General features: G+C 34.8%; 1 protein-coding gene across 1 annotated transcript; it reads left to right on the top strand.

Annotated features, from left to right (window-relative positions):
* Positions 1 to 3,005: 3,005 nt before the first annotated feature.
* LOC123540159 (deleted in malignant brain tumors 1 protein-like) lies at positions 3,006 to 26,910 on the top strand. Its single transcript, XM_053527344.1, has 17 exons — positions 3,006 to 3,115; positions 13,176 to 13,230; positions 13,773 to 15,014; positions 16,034 to 16,190; positions 16,943 to 17,106; positions 17,502 to 17,649; positions 18,238 to 18,392; positions 18,891 to 19,050; positions 19,426 to 19,592; positions 20,348 to 20,501; positions 21,954 to 22,117; positions 22,602 to 22,758; positions 23,313 to 23,470; positions 23,904 to 24,106; positions 24,554 to 24,779; positions 25,763 to 25,937; positions 26,701 to 26,910. Exons 1-17 carry the CDS (start codon positions 3,107 to 3,109, stop codon positions 26,867 to 26,869), a joined length of 3,663 nt encoding a protein of 1,220 aa, XP_053383319.1. The 5' UTR covers positions 3,006 to 3,106; the 3' UTR covers positions 26,870 to 26,910.

The raw sequence follows: 26,910 nt of genomic DNA, 5'->3' as shown, positions 1-26,910 counted from the left end.
AGGGGTCAGTCACTAAACATGCACTGTGCTTCACGATTTTCGCATCGTATCTTCTTTTGATAAACTTTTTAACACATTTTACAAATATCTGATTAAAATAATGACTGTGTGTAATTTTCCAAATGATATAAACTACATCTCTGGGTGTGTAAGTCCAAGTTTTAAAAGAGTCTTTAGGTTAGTATTGTATGTTTCTAACAGTCCGGACGATCTGTAGTAAAATTTACTGAAAGCTTTCTGTAGCTTATGATAACGGTAACCCTGTTGTCATAATTTCTTGGTGATATGAAAATTTCTATAATTAAAATTCTCTATCTTTGAGCAAGCTCTTGCAAAACGAATAAGTTGTGAAACTTAGACACCATATGATGTTGCTCAAGGGACATCCCCATCAAGGTGGGGGAAGTTGACAATTTCAAAATTAAAATCGTCTCTTTTGTCATATGTTTTTGTTTCTAGATTATTATTCACAATTGTTGAATTTAAATCCAAAAATGACGCTTCTAAGTCTGAAGTATTAGCCTTGTTAAGCTGTAACTCTTTTGGGTAAATGTGTTTCACCATTTCTGAATAATATAGGTTGTCCATATTTAAATTATCAGCAAGATACCTTGAAGTTCCATTAAAAGCTTCAATAATTTCAAATTGTGTCTCAGTGGATAATCTAAGCATGAAATCTCGTTCAGAACAGTATAAGAATAAATCAGCAATGAGTGGCGCGCAGTTGGTTCCCATCGGGATACCAATTACTTGTCTGTAAGTTTTATTGCCAAATTTGATAAATATGTTATCTAGTAGAAACCTTAGAGCTTCACAAACCAGATCACAACTCCATAGGTTGTATCCCTTAAATGCACTGTTAGAAAAGAATGCTCTGGTTTCATTGCAAGCCAGATAATTAACGTTTTCTCTTGCAAAGGTTTTATCAATTTAAGCTACCAGTTTTTCCTTAATAACATTATGTGGTAAATTAGTACAGAGTAGAAAAGTCATAAGAACTTATACTCGAACATTCGAAGTGTTTGTTTTTTTAGCTTTTTTATAACATCTGCAGAGTTATTGATGGACCAAAACAGATTAACACCCGAGTTCTCATATACCTTGGAGCAATATTGCTGTACATGGTCTTTTATTGAAGTAAGACAAGTCAAAAGCAGAGAGATGTTTTTTGTAGTGCATAAGGTTGAATTTGCAATGAATCGAGCTTTATATGGAGTTTGTGAAGTTTAGGGATCCAGTAAAGAATAGGGAGCTTCATCTGACTGTCGTCAAGTGCGACATTAAAATTTATACATTGATTTACATGACCTTTTACAGTATCATTCTCATCTAGTAGTGATAACTGGTAAGTTTTTGTATATTTCATTTCATTTTGTAATATTTCTGTGTTGTAAATGCGTCATATAATAATATTATTATTTGAAGCTTCTCACCGCTCAAGTCTTAAACGAGGCTGTGCCGAGTTTAAGACTTTAGCGGTGCGCCCGAGGGTTGGGATTTCCGATCTTCACCGAACACCAATGATGGATTCTATTTCTCACTCACCACAACAGAAACAATAAAAACAAGCATGAAAATATGAAACTATTTAAAACGCGGGAAATTGACGCCCGTAAGCAGAAGTGACGTCATGACAGTTCAGAGACGCACAATAACAAAGTTCCGCTTTAGTTTTGTCGTTTGTAGCGTAACGGTATGTTCTTATCATAAAGTAATGAAATTTGAATCGAGAAATACACTATAAGGAACGGAGAGAAAAGATAAAGGTACCTGATTTTTAATTATTTTACATAAATAATACGTATATTCAGTGCATGAAGTAGTCCGTCACAGGAGTTTGGGATAACCCATGTGAGATAAGATTATCTCACTTATCGGACAGAAAAACCTCTATTTTTAGAAGTGCTGGAAAATCTTATCTCACATGGGTTATCCTTTATTTATGAAAGATAATTTTAGAAAGTTTCGTTTATGATCGGATTCAGAATCAATATAAGGTCTAAGAAAACGTTGCGTATAGCTTTGAATTAAAGAAGCAGTGTCGTAAAATGGATGTATACGCATATAAATATTATCAGCTTCTTGATCAATTTGCCTCAACGAAGAAACAGGTAAAGAGGTTAAACATGATAAAATAGCATGTCATTTCACGAATTGTCGCATTTTTATGAACAGGAACAACTCAAAGGCGATCAATTATACTATTTACGTTATTGCATGGCAATAAGAATGAGAGAAATGCACTACGTTCCCATCTTGGTTTGGAATCAGACAGTGTGAAATGCGAAAATGTAAATGGAAATATCGCATTACACGTGATGTCAGCACAATAAAAATGCAGATTTGACTTTGATGTATTAGCTCATCTTAATTTTGTTAGTATAAAGATGGACTGTCTGGAGCCCGTCATCCATCGTTCTGCGTGAACACTTAGGCCTATACTTAAACAGTTTCTCTGAAACTACTGGTCACAATTACACCTATATTGGTATATAGTATTCTGGCATGGACCTCCTTTAAGATTGTTCAAATGATGGAATTGGCCTCTTTCGGGGCCGCTGTACCGTAAAATAAAAGTAAACCTCCTTTTCGTTAAACGTTGATGTATTTTCTTCAAAAATGGCCGCAGCATCCTTAAGTTTGTTCAGATGGTTTGGCTTAATCCTTCTCCGGCCATCAGAGCTAAAAAAGGAGAGTAAACACCTTATTTTCATAAACACTCAATGGGTGTACATAAGACCTGGTCTGTAGCATGACTATATGGACCTGTCTCATCTTTCTGCAAATGGTTCTACCTAGCCCCTTTCAAGTACAATGTATACACTAGATCTACTGTAATACATTTTAGTATAGGTTTAAAAAGTGATAAACTATCAAAAGAATTCTGTAGCTTTTTTTTTTTTTTAAAAAGCAGAACTTGGTTCTGGCTAATCTACAACAATACTCACGTGTACTGTCCATAATTAAAAACACCATGTTATCTGTTCTATTGAACTCATTAAGTACTGAGAGATAAGTTGCGTTTGACATGCCTTATCTGCATAACATTATTAAATATGAGAAAGTGAAACGTCATTTAATGTAGATTTATTTGACGAAAATAAAAATGAATCAGGTAATTAATTTCTTTTGCTTTTTATTTAGGAAAATCCATCTACTTATGCAATTCCGTTTCGCAAACATTGCATTGTTGGTACAAATATTTTAGGAAGCTGTTAAAACCTATACGACACTTTGCCGCATAGCATTAGTTTAAACATATTTATTGCATGAATTTCACAAATAACAATAGTACAGTAACCATTTTGCATGCAAAGGATATTGACGAAAGCACATTGTACTTATAAGGTCAATCTTCTATTATAAGATATACACCAAAAACATGGCTTAAATTTACAAAACAGAAAAATATTTCTTGTGCAATACATCCAATTTTAGAAGAAAATATACGATAAGAGATGTTTCTTAAAATCGTAGACACTTAACATATAAGGCTGTATTCCTATAAATCCCAAGAACAAAACAAAATATTGACAGCCTGTTCGTACATATTTTAGAAGTCACAAATAAGTTAAGTGCTAGTAAGAAATTCGTAGTCACTTAACATCATACAAGGCTCTTTTATTCCTATAGTTACCAAGAAAAAGACAAAATATTATCAGCCTGTTCAGTCATATTTCAGAAGTCACAAATAAGTTAAGTGCTAGTAAGAGAAGTAAAGAATGTTAAATCGTGATAGTTATAAGAAAAAATATGTAGAAAGGAATAAATCAATAAGTGAAAATAAGTGAAAAATAATGAAAATAGAAATAATCCACCTGCAGATGAACAAGTTAAAACGTAAAGGATGTCAGGTGTTATCAAGATATTACAGCACATGTCACAATGAAAGTCAATGTTAATTATTAGTGAACCTTCCACTGTCAAGAATATACTTCTGGACAGCTGCAAATAGTTCTATGTTTCATAGCATTAGAAAGGTTTTGGTCAATTTTTGATAAAGGTCATTAATAAATATTAATTTAAACTATGTCGTAGGAACTTAGCGGTATGTGAACATAACCTAACAACTGCCTAAGTTGAGTACTGTCGAAACCTCTTTGAAATACATGAAAATTTCTTTTAATGTATTTCAAAAACTATAATAACGTTCATATTTTTCTTATACTTGCATTCTCTTTTATCTACAATGAAGACTTATGCAAATGATTGTTTTGCTTAATAACTGCATTGTGACCAGAACGTGCATTGTTAGATAATTAACACTTGCATTCAAAATTGAATGCTTTAAAGGCCAGTCTGGTGTAGGGCCTACACCCGATTTTGTAGGAGGGGCTTATCAGTTATAAATGAGGTTTTACAAGGTGAATAAGGGTCAGCGATTTGTAAACATCTGCAGAGAAGGTCAGTTTTACTACAGTATTTACTATCAGTTTATAACAGTTAGAAATATCAACAGGAAACTTCAGGTGGTTCTAACATTACTCTATAAATAAACAATCCTGTTATACAATTTTTGCATTTTGTGCAGATTTTATTTTACAAGAGGTTTACTAAATTTTAAGAGACATTAGAATTTACATGAAAAAAGTGTTAGCATTTTAAAGATTATAGAAATAAATGCAAAAATCAGTAAATTGTTTCATATTCACATTAAAGCATCTTTTTTAAGTGTTTCTTGTTTAGATTTTATCTAGAAATATTCATAAGTCATTAACAGAGATATAAATATTTTTGTGTATTTACATGTAATATGGTAAATTATCGCTGTCACTAGTTTTTCATTATACTTATCACTGTTAATATTTCATTGTACTGATCAATGTTTACTATTTCATTGTACTTATCATTGTTACTTTTTAATTGTACTTATCACGTTGCTATTTCATTCTACTAATCACTGTTACTATTTCATTGTACTTATCACTGTTACTATTTCACTGTACTTATCACTGTTACTATTTCACTGTACTTATCACTGTTACTATTTCACTGTACTTATCACTGTTACTATTTCATATGATTCTTATCACTAGTAATGTTTCAAGTTAAATAAAACAAATCCATAACTTTCTCCCATATAGCACTGACAAATATGTATGTTTTAGGTTTTAAATTTTTGTGTCCTGTACGTCTTCTTGGATTGCGTACATCCTCAAATAAAATTACAGATGAGCATTCTCTATCTACATTTTCATTCCAGTCCAAGACAGACATAAATGTTCTTCTTTTGTATTCTTTTTCTCCAAATGTTATTCTCTTATCATGGTATATTAAAGCTGCATTGTTGAATGATTCAACATAGTGAGTGTCAATGCAATTTATATAATCTTCCGGTGTTCTGTATATCTGCAACTTTCTTATCGTTTTGGTTAGTAAGTCAATAGCAATGGGGTCTTGAATGGTGCACTTGCTGCATTCATAGTTATCACCTTCCAGTTGGCATCTAGCATTTGTTGCACATTTTGTGTGATTGCCATTATAATGCTCTGGAATATTGTCCAGCAACTCTCGAAGCCTAGTTGGTGACCTTTCACAATTCTTCATTGCATAGTATGCTGCCGTTTTTATCACTGCACCCTTGTCGGACAATTGCTCATGCCAAGTTATTCCCATTTTCTTCTTTGGTCCAGATGTAATAGCTTTCAAAGCTTTTGCAATGCCTTTTGCAGCATGCCATGTATCGTTTGCATTTTTCACACCTTTCTGATCAGATGACAAATACTTATTAACAGAAGAATTTCTGTCATGGCCGTGGATCCTCACTTTCACATTTTTACTTTCAAATGTTTTATACATACGTTTTACACCAACAAGCTCATGTCGTTGGCTAATTTGCTCATCCTTCTTAGACACAGTTTCTGCAGAAAGCACCTTATGAGTGATGCCCCCTAAAGTTATTATGTCTGAAAATGCACTGTTTTTTCTAGTTCCGTGTCGTGCATCAGTTATTATGTCGATTCCTTCAAACTGTGATGGGTCTTCAACATTTGCCACAGATTGTCCTATTTCCTCATGGAGTGCATTCTGTATAGAGTTTTCAGCACATATTTTGGTTGCTTGACAATAGATATCATGAATATCACTGAACATGGTTTCTGAACATGTCCCAACACCAGCTGCATTGCAAAAGCGTTCATACTGAACATACCTCAGCCCTGATGCATTGACACCATGAATCATTCTCACATTAGCAAGAAATTTCCCCCCTTCTATGTGTGGGGATGTGTCGAATTTAATTTCATGTCCTTCTGAACACCTGAATGTAAATTTCCTCACATGTCCAAAGGACTGGGTCTCGTATTGCTGAAGACACTCTTTACATGTTGTATCATGTGACTGTATTCCTTGCACAATATTTTGTATTGCAGAATCTGTACAGAGTGACATTTGTTCGAATGTGTCTTCCCTTTGACAATGCAGATATTTGTTAAATATGTCTGTCTCTGTGTCATGGCTATGTCCTGGTTCCTGTTCTATGTTACTTGTAACTCCATTACTTTCAAGAAATTTGTCGAGAACATTGTTCAGAACTGTATAGTTGTTAACACTTGAAATTTTGTCACTCATGCACAGTTTTGCTCTGTCAAGTTTATTAAGAAATTTGATTTTTTCTTCATCATTCTCAACGTAGAATCTTATTGATCCTGGAACTAGCCGTTTTTCTTGTGATTTTCTCTTCTTATTTTTTTCTTTCATACTCTCCCCGGAATTACGCTTTAATTTTTCTCGTTTTAACGTTTGCCGCTCTTTGTCTTTCAAACGCACGACACTACTGTCATCTTGGTTACTTGCCATAGCAGTTTTAGCTTTAGAACTTCAAATGCGAGTAGATTAATTTTCTTTTATGCTGGTTTATGAATTATATCCAGAGTTTTGATTGTTTCGCAATATTCTTCAGTCATTAATTATCCAAATTATAATTGATATTTCTCTTATAAAAGTCACATTTCACTTCCAAATTAATGCTCTGATTTAAAACTTGAAAATACTATCAGGCTCTGTATCCTTCCAAGTTCTCTCTAAAATAAATGTAAACCACACCCACCAGCAAACAAATCTCATCTTACCAATCATTGTCTTTACACAATTATCCATAATAAATTGATAATTACTCCAATTTGTTTCTCAATAAGAATCCAAAATATATCAGAAGAAAGTAACACCTACTTGATATTTGTTTCATCTTGTTTCATCCTTTCATAGATACATTTGTTGAAGATTACAAACACATGTTTGATCACTAATGAGGACAACTTTATAACCCCATGAATTGAATACATTTTGACCTAGAAATTGCTTGTTATATGAGCCGCGTCATGAGAAAACCAACATAGTGGCTTTGCGAACCAGCATGGATCCAGGCCAGCCTGCGCATCCGCGCAGTCTGGTCAGGATCCATGCTGTTTGCTTTCAAAGCTTATTGCAATTAGAGAAACTGTAAGCAAACAGCATGGATCCTGACCAGACTGCACGAATGCGCAGGCTGGTCTGGATCCATGCTGCTTGCAAAGCCACTATGTTGGTTTTCTCATGGCGCGGCTCATATCATTGATCTGTTGTGGTCAAGAATTACCCGCCAATTTCTAATTTTCTGGAGCTTCTACTTTATTGGACTTACATGAAGTATGGCAGAGAATAAGCAGTGTTTTACATTTAATCTAACAGAATTGCAGTACAATACAATAAAAGCTTTATTTGGACATTATGAATGGGACTTTGAAGATTGTATTGTTGGAGATAATAAAATATTTGTGACAGAACCTGTGGACATAAATGTACAGGCATCAGCCTCTGGCATTCCAGAAAACAACACCTCTAGTGGAGATGGAAATAATGGGAATAATCAGGACAATAATGACAATTTTAGTGGAAGCAGTGACAGTGAGCAGGATAATATGTGTGAATTTTGCTTTTGTAGCCCATGTGTTACATCAGTACAACACTTATGGTTAGGTAATCCAGTTCCTCCACATCAAAGAAATTCAGCATTACGAAAAGAAAAATATAAAAAATTTTGGAAAATGATGGACAGAAGAGGGGCTTGGACTCATCCAAGGTATTTGAGGAAAAAACAAAATCTCTTACATGCAAATGAAGGAGAAGATGTGTGGACACTGAGAGAAATAATGCCACAATGTATCCTGAATAAAGTCAGAAATGCATACCCGAATCCGGTTGGTCAGCCTTACATGGGACATAAATGGTGGTGATATATAGTCTGATAGAACTTGAACAAGTATGTTTGACTGAGGTTTTACTACTGGAAAGAAAATCAAATTTACAGTAATATTATATAGAGTAAATCAAACTGACCAGAAAGTATTTTTACAACTAGTCATAAACAGTGCATTCCATAAAGTGTGTGCAATTCTACTGCTAGCTTATCATCCTAGATTTATTGCTGATTACATAAACACTGATGCTACCATCTGTGAGAGCTACCTGTGTTTATCAGTTCTTGACCTGAGATAAACTTTTGTGTTTACATTTTCCACTGACTGCATGGATTTTATACATGACCAAGTTCAAAGTTAAATTTCAAATTTTAACTGTCATTTTCAGTGTTTCCTTTATTTTTGGCTTCAAATAACTTTTTAGCAAGATCATGTTTATACACAATTTATGGATGTAATAAAAGAGTGTTTAAGTTTCTTCATGTGGTGTTAAAATAAAATTAGTTCATTCAGTATATTTTTAGTTATTTTGAAAAAAATACACAAAAAATCTCTGTTGTCTGCACTGTGTTTGAATATGCCACCATTGACATTTTGGAGGCGGAGTCTGCCCTTTTATACTGAGCCCTAGGGTTTAAGGCAAAATGTAACTGGGAAAAAATCTAGTTGTAGGCACAATCTGGCCGTAATTTTTGGCGTGAAAATGTCAAAACATGTTCTTGTATTTGAATAGTGTCCGGTTCATTTTGAACTAGTTGTATGTATGTTTTCTTTCTTTACGGCCATTTCAAATGCTATATTACTACGGTGTTCCGTTGGTGCCATCGAAGTTTCGCGTTGTCGTCATAAGGGCGAAATCGCGAAAACACGATATTTTTACACGAAAACGCGATATTTTGACGCGAAAGCACGATGCTTTACGCGAGAACACGAAGCAAAAGGTATTGCGTTTTCGCGTTATTAATATCGTGTATTCGCGCTTTCGCCCTCGATCTGCCATCGTCTTTTCGTGTTTTCGCCTTCGTGACAACTCGGGCGAAAACGCGAAAACACGATGTTGATAGCGCGAAAACGCGATATTTTTGTATCGTGTTTTCGCGTTTTCGCCATCTCAACTGCAAAGGCAAAAGCGCGAAAACACGATGTTTTAATATCGAAATTTCGGTTGGACTTGCGCAAACGGTTACAAGACATTTCGAGAGACCGTACATTCGACCCCGATACATTTCAACCCCAACTCCTTGGACATTTCGACCCTTCTTTGGACATTTCAACCCGAATCTAATCCTTTTTTCGAACCCTATTCTTTGATATGCATGGAGGTTAAAATATGTAGCAGTGTAGTTATTAATCCATTTAGAGTTTACTGATAAAGATAATATGTATAACATGTAATAGGTTGATGAAATCGGGGTTGAGTTTTGAAGGTGATTTAGCTTTTGTTTTTTTTTTTAATATTAAGATAACTGTTATTCAATATTATCCGTGTATATGCCTTCTCGCCTGTCTACCTTTACATCAGTAAAATAAGGTAGAACTTGCTAAGACTTTATTGAATGTGTTTTTACATGAAATCTGTTTTATAATTATTAGGCAGTCTGAAGGATATATTTACGTACCAGTTTACAAGTATTTTATTTAGAGCAAGGAAATGTCTCTAAATGTATTCCTCTTTTTGTAAGTGAATATATATAAATACTGTGTGAATCTAGGCGATGCTCTTGACGAAAAACACGCACTAAGTGTATAAAACGGCAATGTTTAGCCGCATCTGCACTTAGAAAATGGTAATATACTAACGGAATAACAAATCAAATTATCAACTTAAAGATGTCATCGTCAATATCTCAGCCCCCCCCCCCCCACCCAAAAAAAAAAAAAAAAAACAAATACAACAAACAAACAAACAAAAAATAACATTCATTTGGATTGGCGAGAAACACAATAGCACACTTTTACATTGTTGTAAATTAAAGTCATACCGCTTCTCAAATAGCTACAAGGTCGGAAAAAGAAACTGGTAAAGTTCTGCATGCCGGGTGTCAGTTATAGCTTCCATATGGCGCTATATAAAGTCAGAGAAATGCTTGCATTCAGATTTACAACAATATAAAAATAGTGAATGTTTTGCTATTATGCGAAATAAAACTTGTTTCTTTAACATTTTCACATCACTGGTAGAAATAGAATAACCACCCAAATCGCATCAATACTTTATTTGCAAAAAAAAAATGTAAATCGCACGTCGGCTTGAGTTTCGTGGTCAGTTGAGAATAAATCCAGTGTCATAAAATGCTCTCTCTATATTTTATCCATATATTGTGTGTCGTTTTGTCTGTCGTTTTGTCTGTCAGTCTGTCTGTCTGTCTGTATATATATATGTACGTTTATATGTCATTTACTACAGATGGAATCTGCGATAGATTGTCCTTGAAATGAAAAAATATCCTGTGACAACTAGCGGGAGCTAAAAGAAGCAATTTCAGACTGGGGCAGATGTTGTTTATTATATGCATGACGATATACCATGTACAAGTCTTTAACAAAATTCTGTCGAGCATTATTTAAAGGTTTGGACCAAAGAAGTTCTATATAAGAAAAGTTAAAAAAAAAAAACAACAACATCATTTTCAAATTTAAAATGTATTTGTGTGTATATAATTAGAGAGTATCCAAACGTTCTGAAAAAAAATGGTAAAAACTGTAAAATATGTATATATCTTTGTATATTTTATGTGATTACTTTTTCAGTAAAAACACATTTGAAATAGGACTAATTGTTTTATTGTTCCTGTTTTATTGGTAAAACATTCTTCTCGGCCTTTTCGTTATTTATTTGATTGTTGTTTGCGTAGTCCTAGCTAGTTCAATCTATTGCTAATCAATCAGAAGTGCAGCAAAATTTGAATTTTGAGACATATTTTCAATTCCAAGACAATGCCTGTGTACCGTTGTAAAATTGCATTGTTTTATAAATAAGTGACTTTAATTCAGTTAAAAGTCCAGATCTTATATGGAAAGATGTCGGGGTACTGGCAGAGTTATCTTGTTTTTGTAATGTTTGAATGAAATTATAACATTTGAATATGCAAATGAAATTTTAAGCATGGTTCTACATAAACTAGTTCTGCACAATTTTATAAACCGAAAGTTATGAAGTAACGTCATTGTTCTGGATAACATAAAATATAGCCTAGACTCGTCACACAGTATGATCGAAAATCTATGTATGAATTATTGGTGTTCATGCGTATAATAAATGAAATTGTCTTAAAATGTAATTGTTAAAATGTTGACAACTGAAATAATTCCAATAATAATGGCAGAATTTTTACACATATATCATAATATCTAACAAAGCACATAGAAATATTCATTTTAGTTGGCTATATATTCCAATTTATATGTACTCGTATATAATTCCAAACGGTGATGAGAAGTTTTAATAAAATCTGCAAAGTGGAAAGTTTTCTGTTTGCAAAAATGTTATCGAATATCTTGTGTTTTACTTTGTATACATGCTTCATGTTACAATTTTCTCTGAAAAGGTCACATGTCCTACTGAACAGAACATCTTTGAAAATACTTCATCTATGTTAAAATAGTTTGGCTATAAATGTATATGCGCATTTTAATACCAAATAAATAATATGTTATGTTACATTTGTGACTGGAAAAGTGTATCTATTGCCGATGATACGAAAAAGAAAACTCCAAATATCCTAAGATCGCGTCTCTCGAATTTACGGTCTCTCGAAATGTCTTGCAAGCGTTTGAAGGCGAAATTACGTTATTAAAACATCGTGTTTTCGCGGTTTCGCCTTTGCAGTTGAGAGCGCGAAAACGTGAAAACACGATAGAAGATCGCAAAAACACGATACAAAAATATCGCGTTTTCCCGCTATCAATATCGTGCTTTCGCGTTTTCGCCCTACTTGTCACGAAGGCGAAAACACGAAAAGACGATGGCAGATCGAGGACGAAATCGCGAAAACACGATATTAACAGCGCGAAAACGCGATATTTTTTGCATCGTGTTTTTGCGTTGTAGCATCGTGTTTTCGCGTAAAAGTATTGTGTTTTCGCGATTTCGCCCTTAGGACAACAACGCGAAACTGCGATGGCCCCAAAGGAACACCGTACTATACAAATAGAATTACTATATGTAGATTTCGACGGGCACTTTTGAATAAAACAGAGATAAGGTTCCAAGACACCTACGTGTTCATCTATCTAAACTGGTATCTTGGACGCTTATTGGAATAAAAATGTACCAGTTTAAATATTATAAATGTGACAACGACACAGAGCGATTCATACATTAAGAGTTAATATGCGAATGGAAAACAATCGACTAGATACAGGATAGTAAAAAAAACAATGAACATAAAAAGCATATGAATATCAAGATAAATAATGACTGTGGGCTCATATTTTAAGCTTATATCAAGAATTATGTATGTAGAGTTTTGACAAAATGTATTCAACCATCCACATCATTTTTAACCTTTATCATGCTGGACACGATTGATTCTGCCTTTGACACCAGTGTAGATCATGATCAGCCTGCACATCCGTGCAGTCTGATCATGATCTGCACTGTTCGCCATTGAGTCAGTATCTTTTTGGTAAGCACATTTTTTAATAGTTAACGGTACTGTCCAAATTAAAAGTATAGTAATTCAGAGTGGCAGGGTTAAAAATAAATAGTATGTACGAGTAAATGTACTGCTATGACTTGTTTTTGGACATGTGATAAGAAAAGAAACTATTGCCCGATCTTAGCCATAAAACATTATACATGTCCTGTCTTATCACTGTTACATAATATTCATCTAGTGCCTTGTCTCTATCCTTCAGACATTTCGTAAATATAGCTTATCTGATAGACCAAAGGAAAAAAAAGATTTTTGTATTTATATTATATTATAATAGCTTCAGTTTGACGCATTTATCATTTCTTCAATATTTCCTTGATACGCATTTTTGTTGTTTCAGAATGTACTGGTTGCAATTTTAGTGTCACTGTGTTTTGTTGATTCAGCGCGTGTGGGTAAGAATTTCGTAATCTTGACTTACGTACACTTACCAAACTAGTGTCCATTCCACAGCTGAAATTATGAAGCCCAAAAAGTGACACTTGACACTAGATATTACATTCTTTTTCTGTTTCGTATAAAACGAAGTGATATTCATAAATACGAAACATTTTGCCGTATAAGCTGAATGATAGATCGTTTTTATGAAAAACTGTTTTGTTTTTCCGAAATAATATTTTTACGAAATAAAAAGGAAAGTAACATTTTAATGTGTCAAAATCACTTTAGGGGCTCCTTACCTAACGCTTCATGATTTGATAGTTTACACTTAATTTCTTGGTTTGATCAGGTTATCAAATAGCTACATTCGTCTTTAATAATATTAATGCACTGTTCTCGCATAATTAACATTTCTCGTTTTCTTAGAGATTGTCTTAAGTGAATGCAGAATTAGAATAAACTTGCTAAACAATATCTGTTTAAGAAACAAATGTCTTTGTTCCTTAAATGTATTTGACATTTAGTTACTGCACGTAATTTCTCATAACTATTACAGACACAACAGGAACTGAGTTTCTTATAGCTCTACTACAACAGACAGCGCCAAACCATCCCTCGGTTCAAATTTCAAGCAATGTTACTACGAGCGTTACACTCGAAGCACCTTTTGTTGGTTTATCCAGAACATATAAAGTTACACCAGGAGTCACTGAAATCAGACTTGACCCCACCCTTAGAGAAACTAGTACTGCCATATCGTTCAAAGGCATCCACGCTAAAGCCGATGACCCTGTCGCAATACACGTAGTTGACGCATCGGTTCCAAACATGGGCGGCTTCAGTGTTTTGCCAATCCGAGCTCTTTCGTCCGAGTACATGGTAATGTCTTACAAAAGAACAACAAGCAGTGAATTTCTGATCACAAGTGCTTCCGATAGAAACAAGGTATCAGTTACACTGAAGACAAAGGGAAATGTTACACATATTGGTCTTGATTACACTAACGGAGAAGTTATTCACGAAATACTTGATACATTCCAAACATGGCAGATAAAGAGCGATTATGACTTGACAGGTACTTTCGTAAAAGCAGAGGGTAAAGTGGCAGTTTTTAGCGGAAGCCAGTGTACTGAAATACCGATAAACAGCGGACATTGTGACTTTACTGAGGAACAAGTAACTACAATCAATGCATGGGAAACGTCATTTATTGTTCCACTCGTTGACACATGCGCAAACGTAATTAGAATATTAGGGCGCGATGATGGTACAGACATTAAGATCAAGCACGGACAAAGCGTGTCAACAATACATTTAGACTCGACAGAATATAAGGACCAAAGTTACACTGTTGAAGGTAACAGAGACCCCGTTGTAGTTATAGAATCGTCCCGCCCGGTGCTTGTAGCACACTTCACAGGAACCAATTCAACGAATTCAAACTGCGGACCTTCCATGACTCTTGTACCGGCAATTAATCAGTTTGCAGACAAATACAGCTTCATGGGCAAAAGCGAGTTAGATGTATCATTCGTGAAAGTGATAATCCGTGCTGACAGATTAGGCTTTTTGCGATTTAACAATCAAACGGTTAATCCACAGAAAAGATATGACGTTTTAATCGGAAGATTTAAGGACAGCATTGCAGTTTTTGAGCTTGAAATCCCTAAAGCAAACAATGACACACCTGTGAGCATATATCACGAGACAGGGGTAGACTTTGGTGCAATATTCTACGGCTTTAAGCAACACCAGGCACTGTCATTTCCCCTAGGAATGAATATGGATCTTTCGAAAGGTATATCATTTAATACTCATTTTTGTCGCGTGTACATATCATGAAAATGCATGTATTTCTTTGGCAATTCATTTAACAAGAGTGTATCTTTCATTTAATTACTTTAGCATTCAAATGCTCTAAGTAAACAACTTATAACTTGCACTTAAGCACGATTTCAAAGTTCAACTTTTCGGCGTGCTCCCAATAACGATGTTAGACATATCTTGCAGAGTTTACTAATCAATAACTATGCAGCGAAGTAATGTGAACTGTATTTTAAAGGTGTGCGTGTGGTAGGAAAAACACGCGCCCATATATAATGGTTATAAGGCTGGATATATTATGCCACTACCCACGCTTCGGGTGGAGAGATGGTGGAGTGGTACCACCGTCCTACTAAATCTGCGTTGCACATTGTTTCAATAACTGACCTGCTATCACAATTTTTTGTAAGAACACACCACCTGTGAAAGGGTATACCTGTGTATGTGTTTAAAGATTTCTCAGTAACAGAAGAGTTATGACCCTTGAATTGGTAATATCAAAGTTATGTCGCATGCTTCTCAGAAAGTATATGGCCCAGAGACATGAACGTTGCAGAAATATTTAGAACCATATGCTGGGCTCTTAGCAAGAATGCTACTGATTCCTTTTTCCGCGTGTTTGGTATGACGCGGTCGGAATCGAAGCCACACATTTTTAATGAAATTTGGTATTTGAATAGAAGGAGTGGATATTGATGTAACATAAAAAGAAGATTTTTCTAGGGAAAGAGAGAGGGTGAGAGAGGGGACGGGGAATGCATGTATACTAAAACCGGTCCGATTACCACCGTTCTAGGCGACCATAGTATAGTCAAATTAAGTTTAGATGAGCCTTAAAAATATATAGCGTCCCCTCACACCCGCCTTCGTCATAACTTGCTACTAATTTATAATAGGTAAAGAGCTATATTAGTTCAGAGCATTTCCTCGGGACATTTGTATTGCCATACATATTCAATACATTCTAACCGAAAATGAACTTTTGCTTTATAGCGAATGATTTAGTTCGACTTATAAATGGAAGCTCACCGGCATCTGGACGCGTGGAGGTGTTTCACCAAGGCAACTGGGGTACTGTGTGTGACGTGAACTTTGATGATAGAGAGGCCAATGTTATCTGCCGAATTCTTGGCTATTTTTTCGGATCACCGTATGTTTACAATGATTCCTTTGTACTTGATACCTCCTTACCATTTCACTTTATTATATTTATTACACCAAGAATAAATATGACATTTCTTTACACTGCTATGGGCCTCAGTGGACGAGTGATAAAGGTAGCTGATTTTGAATTAATTACTTTATGCCGCTGTGGGCCTCAGTGGACGAGTGATAAAGGTAGCTGATTTTGAATTAATTACTTTATGCCGCTGTGGGCCTCAGTGGACGAATGATAAAGGTAGCTGATTTTGAATCAATAACCTTATGCCGCTGTGGGTTCGAACCCTCCCTTGCGGTGTAGATTTTTTTCTTGTGAGGAAGCAGTTCATCAGGCAGCTTCTACACAGTTGTCCGTTCATGCCTACAATAATCCCCCGAAGGGACACTTGGGGTTTTCTTCCACCATCTAAAGCTTTTTAGTCCCAATCTGCATATATGTGTCGATGTGATATTAAACCTAGCAAAAACACATACAACGTGCTTGTATTTAATAAACATATCCAAATAAGTCTTTTACCTTTTCTTTTTAACACCTCAACATAAGTTGTTGTCATATGTCAAGGTAAATATCTGTTTGAAGTACCAAAATTAACTACATCAAAAATCCGCGTATTTAGCCTATATCACATTTTCTTTTACATTTACATTTGTACACATGCTTACTTTTTTTCGAAAACAAGGTAATATATATTATAATATATACCTTGGTATATATGTATTGATTAAACGGACTTATTCTAGAAATGCGGTTGTTCACCCTGGCGGTTATTATGGTCAAGGTAGTGGGGCAGTTATGATCGAGAATCTACAATGTGATGGTACAGAGCCTGATCTCCACAGTTGCCGGTCTAGTACTTGGGAGCATTCTCAGTGTCCACATAGTCAGGATGTTGGCGTCGATTGCAGTAAGTTCTATAAATGTGTTGTTTGATATTTTTGCCGATCTTAGCAATTCGTATATCATTTTCCAATAGAATATCATAGACAGCCTAATAAATTTGACGTATTTTACATAACCTATTTGGCACTTAGTATCTGGCAATTAGCATGGCGTACCGGCCTTCCATATATAGAGTCATCTTACCGATGTTATATATGCAATAAATATATAAACTAGGTACATTCTGAAAGGAACACAAACACATCACACATACTACTGTAACTTAATGTAAAAATCTTGTTTATATCGTAAATATGTTTATTATATCAATAAATGATGGAAACAGTAAATAAAACAATGATATGTTTTGGACTTTACACATGTATCTTCCTTTAACAAGACGGTTGTTTCCTCAAACAGACTCTCGTATAAGACTAGCCGGGACGTCAGATCCTAGGGAAGGTCGCCTCGAAATTTTCTACAACGATAAATGGGGCTCAGTCTGCGATGACGAGTTTGATCGAAAAGCGGCATCTATCGTCTGCTCATCTCTTGGATACGGAAATGCGTAATATTGACTTTTCTGATTATCATTACGATATAAAATTACTTTAATTTCCTTATATTGCGATAGTCGACGAGTGTCTTATTTAACAGACTTGCTTAGCTATTGTATGATTCGTGGGTATTTAGTAGGAATCAGTAGTCTCTTTGAATCTGCTTTATTTGATCAATATATTTAATTACACGTTTTGAATACGTTGTTATTGCTGTCGGCACACAATATATGTCACAAGAAATGCTCGCTACACTAATGGTATTATTAATTATTTGGTTTGTTTGTGATTTTCTATGGAAATATGAGGGGTTTAACGAGTTAAATTTCAGTCTTATTTGACTATAATCATTGTAAAATTTGGCTGATATAGAACTAGAAATAGGTATATGTGTATAATAAAAGGGCCATTAAAGCAGTGCCTTGATATGCAATAATGTATTCGGCTCTCGTGGATTTTTCCAAACCGGTTTAGTCTCCTGGGATCCGGGCCTGGCGAAGCATACAACATTGAGGTACTGTTCTAAAAACTGTTTTAAAAAGAGGATGCTTGTTGATGTGAGTTACAAGTTTTGCTTTGTATTTCTAATTGTCTATCAGTGGATATATCTACACCGGAGGAAAAGGTGACACAGGTGTGCAATGGATAGATGATGTGCAATGTACAGGCGATGAGGTGGATATTGCACAGTGTATGGTGAAACCATGGGGTAGAACGGACTGTTCACTTGATGAGGATGTTTGGGTTGCATGTTGTAAGTATTGTTTCAAGAAAAATATCGGCACAGGTAAAAACAACCTTCACTGTTATTGTCAGATAAAATTGCTTCCAGTTGTCGATGCTAAACATCTCAAGTTTAAAAGCCTTCTTAAGAAATATAGCAATACTTTCCTGATATCTTAAAAAAAATTTCTGTGTTGTACAATATGGAGAAAAGTTCCTTTAATAAATACAATGTAGAAAGAATGATATATTCGTTTGGCTTTTCCGCTGAAACATAAAAATTTTGAATTTCATTTTACCTGTTATAGATAAAGTCGGCCTGTTATTATACTAATTTAATATCAAAATTATCGTATGGTCTCAGTTCCATTCCACAACGTCAGACATGTGATAACTGTGTTTTACCTCATAACAGAACTACGGCAAACACAGTGTTTACAGTATTATGGTTATAAAATATAATTTTTTATCGTAATAGACATATTCTTAATGTCATTTTTTTTTGCAATATAAATAATGTATTTCAAAGATCCACAGACAAAAATTCGCTTGACGTCTGGTATTTCCCCAGCAGAAGGTAGGCTCGAGGTTTTTGCCCAAGGACACTGGCATTCTGTTTGTGATAGCAAATTTGATGTTCAAGATGCTACTGTCGTCTGCTCCATGTTAGGATACAAAAGAGAGGGAACGTATGTATGAGCATTGTTTCTTTCACATTTACTTTTACTGAATGTGTTTACTTCTGGTTTAAGTTGATATCGACAGTGGCTCTGTTTTTCAAACTTTCTTTGAATTTTACCGACTGGTATTGTAGGACTGATTGTGGTGTCCCTTTATATCTTAACATTGTAAAGTTTTGTCATTATGAAATGCATGAAGCAAATACTGCCATATAGTAAAAACAGTACTAAACGTTATTTAAGCAGAAAACAATAGCGGATATGTTTTCTTCACTTGGAAAGAAAACAGCTGGATCAAGATTGTTCGGATGGATAAGTAGAATGAAATGCTTCTGTTAAGCATGTGCATCTATACATAACATATAACTCACCATTTGTTTTCAGAATTGTCAATGTTGTAAATGGGACTTCTACCTATGGTACTGGCTCAGGAAAAGTTATTATTGATGAATTAGAATGCACAGGAAATGAGAATGATATCGCAGATTGTAAGTCCAGACCTTGGTTCATCAATTCTTGCACACACCTGCATGATGTTGGAGTAAAATGCGGTACCTATTTCAGTATAGTTATTATAGTATTTTGCTATCTTCATGCAGTTCTAATTGACAATTAGCGACCTCAGTGCAACATTATAACGTTTTACTTTAATTGTTGCTGAAATATTGTTTAGCAAGTAGCGTTCTGTTGCAACATGAACGCCATTAATGCATTCTATTTTTTTTCCTTCCCTGAAACCTTCATGAAACTTAACGTGGTTCATATATTTTCAAAACGGTAACGAAAAGAAATCGTTATAAATACTGTTTTGAAACTAGTTGAGTTTGAGACAACATACTGATTTGCTTAGATGTCTGACTTGATCTAATTCAGCTCGGCCTTCCAGTGTCTCAATTTTCATACCAGGTGGCTGCCTGGCTATTCTTCTTTACTCGGTATTAATCTAGATTTTATACAGATTTTCCTTTATATACAAACATCATCACTGGATAAGTTATGCAGACACTGTGAATTAATAAGGAACACTGTCTCTGAAAAAGTTTGATCACGCTTATTTACAGCGTTATAACTAATGGGAAGAAAATAATAACATATACTGTAAAAACCTGGTCACTAAAACGCTACGTGAAGACTTTAATTTATTTTAACTGCTCAAAGTACAGTACAACTTACATTAAGAGACCACCTATGGTAAAGACAAAAAGTGGTCTCTTGATGCAACTGGTCTCTCGATAGACACGGCCACTCGAGCATGCGTGGCTGTAGTTGTAGATGTCACCTATGTTTCCTTTTTGTTTTATTTCAGGAAGTTCAGTTCGGTTAGTCAATGGTCCTACACCAAATTCTGGCCGCCTCGAAGTGTTCTATAAAGGTCATTGGGGGACGGTTTGTGATTCTACATTTGATAACAATAATGCAATGGTAGCATGTAGACAACTTGGGTTTCCATACGGTATAGGGTACGTTTATTATGTACTCAAACATTTTTGATGTGCTTCTTTGTATAATATGTACACATATAACTTCTTTGATTCGGATCGGGGGTGGGGAGTGGGTGTGGGATGTGCATACAGGCGAACATTAATTACTTTAACATGAAGTCCAATATCATCCAAAAAGAATTATTTCCGTTTTATTCTCTAGCAAGTTGTATCATAAATGACGGTCTAAATGTATCGTGTTCTTTCATGGCAACTCGAGAACTTCGTGCACTCGATCCCAAATATGCCCACAGATACCCTTTTCTTGTACATGTATGATAATGCTCTAGTTATGTTAAACGAAGAGAGCTTTTATGCTATATTATTTTATGCTACATCTTTTATTTCTATATCATGTATGAAAAAAAATCTATGGTGTTCTGGAATACATGATTTTGTACAAAGGTGGCCCGTTACGTTCTTTTATCACTCAACGCATAATTTAATGGTGTATTCAAAGCAAGTCAAGACCATGGTTGGTATATTACATGATTTTCCATAATTTCTGATATATGTACGTTCGAGTTCGAATCAGCTGTTATTACAGGTGTATAATTTTAGAATTGAGCCGCGTCACGAGAAAACCAGCATAGTGCGTTTGCGACCAGCATGGGTCCAGACCAGCCTGCGCATCCACGCAGTCTGGTCAGGATCCATGCTATTCGATAACAGTTTATCTAATTGCAATTGCAAATGGATCCATGCTGGTCGCAAACGCACTATGTTGGTTTTCTCAAGGCGCGGCCAACTTATATTTGTCTGGTCTAAAATTATATTTGTCCGGTCTGTAGGGGACAGAATTTAAATACGTCAAAAAGGTGTAATAGGAGTTCCTTAAAAACCTCATTTTTTTGGAAAGGTGGAATACCAATACCAGAAAAAAAAAAAAAAAAAAAAAAAAAAAAAAAAAAAAAAAATATATATATATATATATATATATATATATATATATAAAAGAAAAACATCCAATGGGTTTCCTCTATCTGTATTTCTGTCTACCTACCGGTTTCATGTCATAATCATCAGGGCAGACATATAAATATATTTTTTATGTGTCTGCCCTGATGATTATGACATGAAACCGGTAGGTAGACAGAAATACAGATAGAGGAAACCCATTGGATGTTTTTCTTTTTTATTTATTATATACTTGTCCAGGAGTAACTTTTAATATTTTCTATTATATATATATATATATATATATATATATATATATATATATATATATATATATATATATATATATAAAGTATGTCCTTAGATAGTGTGCAATAACCCTGTCTTATTATGTGTAAATAGTTAGAATTTATATACTGGAAATACAGAACTACGAAATAGTATCACATATTATAGATCTCCCTTGTTTTTCTGTGTACATTATACTGATACCAGCACGAATGCTTTAGGATCGTTACTTTTACATTGTTTCAGAGTGGATCCAGTAAAACGCAATGCTACTTATGGCTCTGGTACAGGGAGGGTTGTTATAGATAAACTCGAATGTGTCGGTAGTGAGACTGACATAGTTCAGTGCAAGTCAAGACCATGGTTGGACAGTCATTGTGTGCATGATGAAGATGTTGGCATAGATTGTGGTTCGTACTATATCATCAGAACATTTTATGAATTGATATGAATGTACATAATAATTTGAAATAGTTCCAAATGTATTGTAACAATATAACTTTTGCTAGAAATATTAACTGACCGATAAGGTTTTTTTTATCATGTCTCTTGTTGTTAATTTGGTATAATGTCATGATAGAATATTTCTGTCTGTGATTGTTTATTTACGAAAGTTTTGTATTAGCAAATGGACATGAAATATCAAATTCACAATCAAAAGAAGTTGCAAAATTTACTTTTTGTTCTTTATCTAGGACCCGAATCAGACGAAGATTGTTTAAATGTTAAAAAATAAAGTAGAACGAACTAGAGGTTCCCCCTGTAGGTCTCATGTTACCTGTTGAATAAAAGTTGGTCTCACGAAACTGTAACATTTAGTTCCTTTGAAAGTGGCACCCTTCTCTATTCATAAAGCGAAACAGCAATGAAGTAAATATATCTAATTGAATGTAGGATCATCTGTAAGACTGATAGGAGGATCGTCACCGACCGAAGGAAGGGTAGAGGTGTTCTATCAAGGTCGTTGGGGAACCGTTTGTTCTGACAAGTTTGACGTTAAAAGTGCCGACGTAATATGTAATCAACTCGGGTATAAATTTGGAACACCAAGGTAAGACTTGCAGCCCGAAAAAGTGTGTTCTCAATCATTTAGAATAAAAGCTTTTCAATTAATTAGAGTCAGTTATGTGAAACCTCTAATGAAAAAGTTTTCGTTTATTTTTTTTTTTTTTCGTTTACAAACTAAGTTTTATAACAAGAGGTCTCGGATATATTGCAGATCCCCGATCATCAATATATTTGAAAAAAAAAAAACAAAAAACAACACAACATTAATCATCAGATAATTATAAGTAAATGTTCATTAACATAACATTTCGAATTTTAGGTAAAAATGACTATTCTGAGGGGTCGCAAATAATTTTATTTGAAGTCGTAGAGATCGATTTGAGAAAATATTTAGAACATAATGTGAAGATATTGTTTTCAGAATTCAAAAGAATGATAAAAAATATATTAAATTTTCTTAACGTTACGGCCGGAATATGTTTGCATATTCTTTAATATTCTCCGGCCTACTTGTAACAAGTTAACTGTAGTGTAAAGGAACTGAGCGAGATGTATAATTTAAACAATGTTGTTATAAAAACAAAACTATGTTTAAAGGAAAGTTTATGCTGGTGCACACTATGGACAAGGAACCGGTCCAATTGTGATAGACGAGCTCCAGTGCTCCGGCACTGAAACAGACGTGCAATTTTGTATATCAAGTCCTTGGTTGACCCATGACTGCACGCATGCGCAAGACGTCGGTATTGACTGTGGTGCGTTTTACTAATAGACTATTTTTATACAAGGTCTTTTTGCATGCTTATAGAATATTAAGCTGTTCTACCATAAATCATGTCTTCACTTCTGTAAATACTCTTAAGAACTATATTGTTTATTTTTCAAATCGAGAGATAATGTACGTACGTTTACTTTCGACATTCGAGGTACTCTTTCTTTACACTTTTACATACATCTTTCTAGCTTTTCTTTCGGGTAGAAAATGTCATTTAAAACTTTGTATTAATAAGCATATAACGATTACAGCTTGAGTCGATGACAGAGATCGATAGAATCGAAATAAGCCTTTGTAACGCAAGTTAATTAAAACAAATGGGTGAAAATATAGACAGTATAGAAGATATGTACAGAAAGCAGAGAGTGAAATAATAAAAACATTCTTTCTATGGAGTAAAGTTTCTCTTAAAGGTCTCCGGCTACCAGATGCCATAAATGCTACGTGTCAACCCAGCGGATGGGGCATACAGATCGACATGCACCGTCTAGAGCGTGTGTTTCCAAACTCTATAACCTCGGACATAATTCTCGGAACTGCCGATTGCTTTGGTTCTCTTAACGGACATGTCTTAAAATTTAACTGTGACATGCGTAGCTGCGGAACAAAAGAAACAGTAATATAGATATAATAATTGACGCCTGTCGATATAAGTGTCATTACTTTTTCTGACAGTACAATACGTTATTATTACAGAGAGCCGAATACAGCGTCACAAACTTAGCTTCTGTTATAATGGCCCTCATATTAAATACCTTTATCTTTTTGTCGTTCTTTAGATTTTTAAACGAAAACATAAAGGTTTATCGATATTAAGATAGAACTAAATTAGGTTTTATGTATTATTTATAGAACTGTATAAGGTCCTGAATATAGATTAATGAAAATAGTCCGGCAACATAAACAAGACGGAATTTCTTTTCTACCTGTTCGTATTTTCATGGTCATATAAGTACATAATAACATATTTTATAAACTAATAATTGTATAAGATTACGAATTATTGTTATATTATTTTCAATCGTAATAGTGAACATATTGAACTATAAATATATAATTTCAGACACTTCCTTCTACAAATGTATACACAAATCACGTGATCTACGCGTATCACGATCCTGTGCATCCACATATAATTCGAAACTACAACTGGACGGTAACTTTGATCTGTCAAATGATGCGGAATGGTTCAATCATTGTCGATCTCAACCCTTCACAGCACAACGGCGACATTTCAATCGATAACTCGACAACTTACACTGTTCAGCAGGCTTTCTACTCTGATGCTGGTAATCTGAAATATAATTTAACCCTTACCCTGCTAAATTCCTGTAATGAACTTGTTCAATTTGGACATTGGAATTAACTGTTAAAAGGGGTGTTTACCAAAATGATACTGACTGAATTGCGAACAGTACAGATCTTGATCAGATAGACGTGCAGGTTGATCATGATCTACACTGGTCGCAAAGACAGAGTCAGTCGTGTCAAGCATGATAAGGGTTAATATTCTTGAAATAACTAATGTACTTAAGTCAATAAACAGATTCATATGCTTACGTAATTTTTGAACCCAAGTAAGGTACGAGTTCGATTCTACCATGAATCTTTGATAAACAATAGTAAGTTGTCTTTTACCTAACCTAGGGTAAATACCCTACTGCTTTCTGTCCAATTCCTGAAATGTTATACGAGTATTGTAAATGTTCCATGATTGTCTGAATAAAAATATGTTTAAACTAAACACCCTACTGTAATATTTCACGCACAAGACGTCGTTAAACTAGCATATCTATGATACCATAGACAGCAACAAAGTTCCGTTTTACAGAGTCTGTTCATGAGAGGTAATGAAATGTGCAACATCCCGTCACGCCGCTTAGCACTGGCAGAAGCAGACCAGGCTTAAGGAAGGTTGGTGGTTCTGTCCAAATGCCAACCTATGCCTGAAATAATGCTCGGTCGGCATTATATCTCCCGCATTGAATGTACACTATTAAATTTACCTACGTTAAACCTACCCCTAACGTCTAAACAGTATACAATACACTCAATACGTGCGTACATCCAATAGGGGCGATTTAATGTTGGAGAATAAGGCTCATGGAGGATCTGGATTCTTCCTAAATAATACTTGAAAGTCACTATATGGCTTGCATTGTGTCGATGTGAGGTAAAAAAAAAACCATAAAAATAACAGAAACCGTATGTATTGGTATGTCAAGGCTTTATATAAGTTGGGCAGAAGATTTTGAAATCTCTTTACTTTCAGGATATACCCATCAGCTGGCCAGTCACCCGTTACAACTAAGTGTTAACACAGAGACCTACGTCAAAGTGTACACATCTGACGCGGGCTCCTACAACAAGATGGTCGTTCAGTCCTGTTTTGCAACTCCGACGCAAGACGCAAACGTCGGACCAAAACTCCCACTGATAACAAATGGGTAATACACATATTGTCAACTCAACTACATATCCCAGTTCCTACTTTGAACAAATTTAGTATCCGCCATATGTGTGAAAACTAAGTCGACTTATAAAAACATTGCTTTTGGTTCTCCTAATGATAGATACTTAGCATTTCTTTTATTTGTCTGCACACTGAATAAAGCCAAGCCATAGTACATGCATTTCCATTTTCCAAATTTCTTCAGTTTAAGTAAAATGCTCAGACGATACAAAAACATGAACAAAAAAAAAAAAAAGATAAAAATTATACCCCTGCGGTGGCTAAATGAATAAGGCACATGACCCGCAATCGGAAGGTCGAAAGTTCGAGCCCTGTCAGAGGCGGGTCTTGTTACTAAAGATAGACCGATTGGTGACGCGCCAACTAGTTAAATAATTGTTACTTTTTGCCAACGTGTCTTGTGCCTGGCATTTAGAAATCGGAATCATGACGTAATGTTGTACAATGTATGAACGTATTTTATAAGCCAATATCACTGACCCTTTCAGTAGGGTGGCACTATAATAAAGAAACACTTTGCTTTACTTTTTCTATCATCTTTGCATTACATTCTTAGGCAATTGCGTTGTACAGGGTATCATTATTTACTATTACTTAAAGGCTAACATTGAGCTAAGTTACATTACTCCCTTCTACCTGACAACGCTCAATGTTTCTTTTCTATGATTTACATCTCCAGTGAAAGTATCAAAATCTAGATTATATATATAATTATGTATATTTATATTCTGTTACAGTTGTGAAGCGGACCCCAGTGTTCATATTCTAGCGTTGACCAACCACGAAACCAAGTTCAAGTTTCGAGTGTTTGCCTTCGACAACAACAACCAGGGTCTTTTCATTCACTGTAACACTAAATTGTGTCCAACATCCGATTTCTCTTGTAAACAAGGATGTCTGCCCTAAATGTTTGTATCTATCATATTAAAAGAATTCGTTTTAGTCAA

The sequence above is a fragment of the Mercenaria mercenaria genome, chromosome 16 (assembly GCF_021730395.1).
Source record: "Mercenaria mercenaria strain notata chromosome 16, MADL_Memer_1, whole genome shotgun sequence".
In the NCBI taxonomy this organism is placed as follows: domain Eukaryota; kingdom Metazoa; phylum Mollusca; class Bivalvia; order Venerida; family Veneridae; genus Mercenaria; species Mercenaria mercenaria.
Note: the sequence above shows the minus strand (reverse complement) of the source record. Positions and strands in the feature narration are given on the sequence as shown.

Bases quoted from the DNA above. Each gene is read 5' to 3' on its own strand.
- LOC123540159 (XM_053527344.1), top strand. The intron at 17,650-18,237 runs GTAATATTGACT...ATTGTCTATCAG, and splicing joins TCTCTTGGATACGGAAATGC to TGGATATATCTACACCGGAG. The intron at 19,593-20,347 runs GTACCTATTTCA...GTTTTATTTCAG, and splicing joins TGATGTTGGAGTAAAATGCG to GAAGTTCAGTTCGGTTAGTC.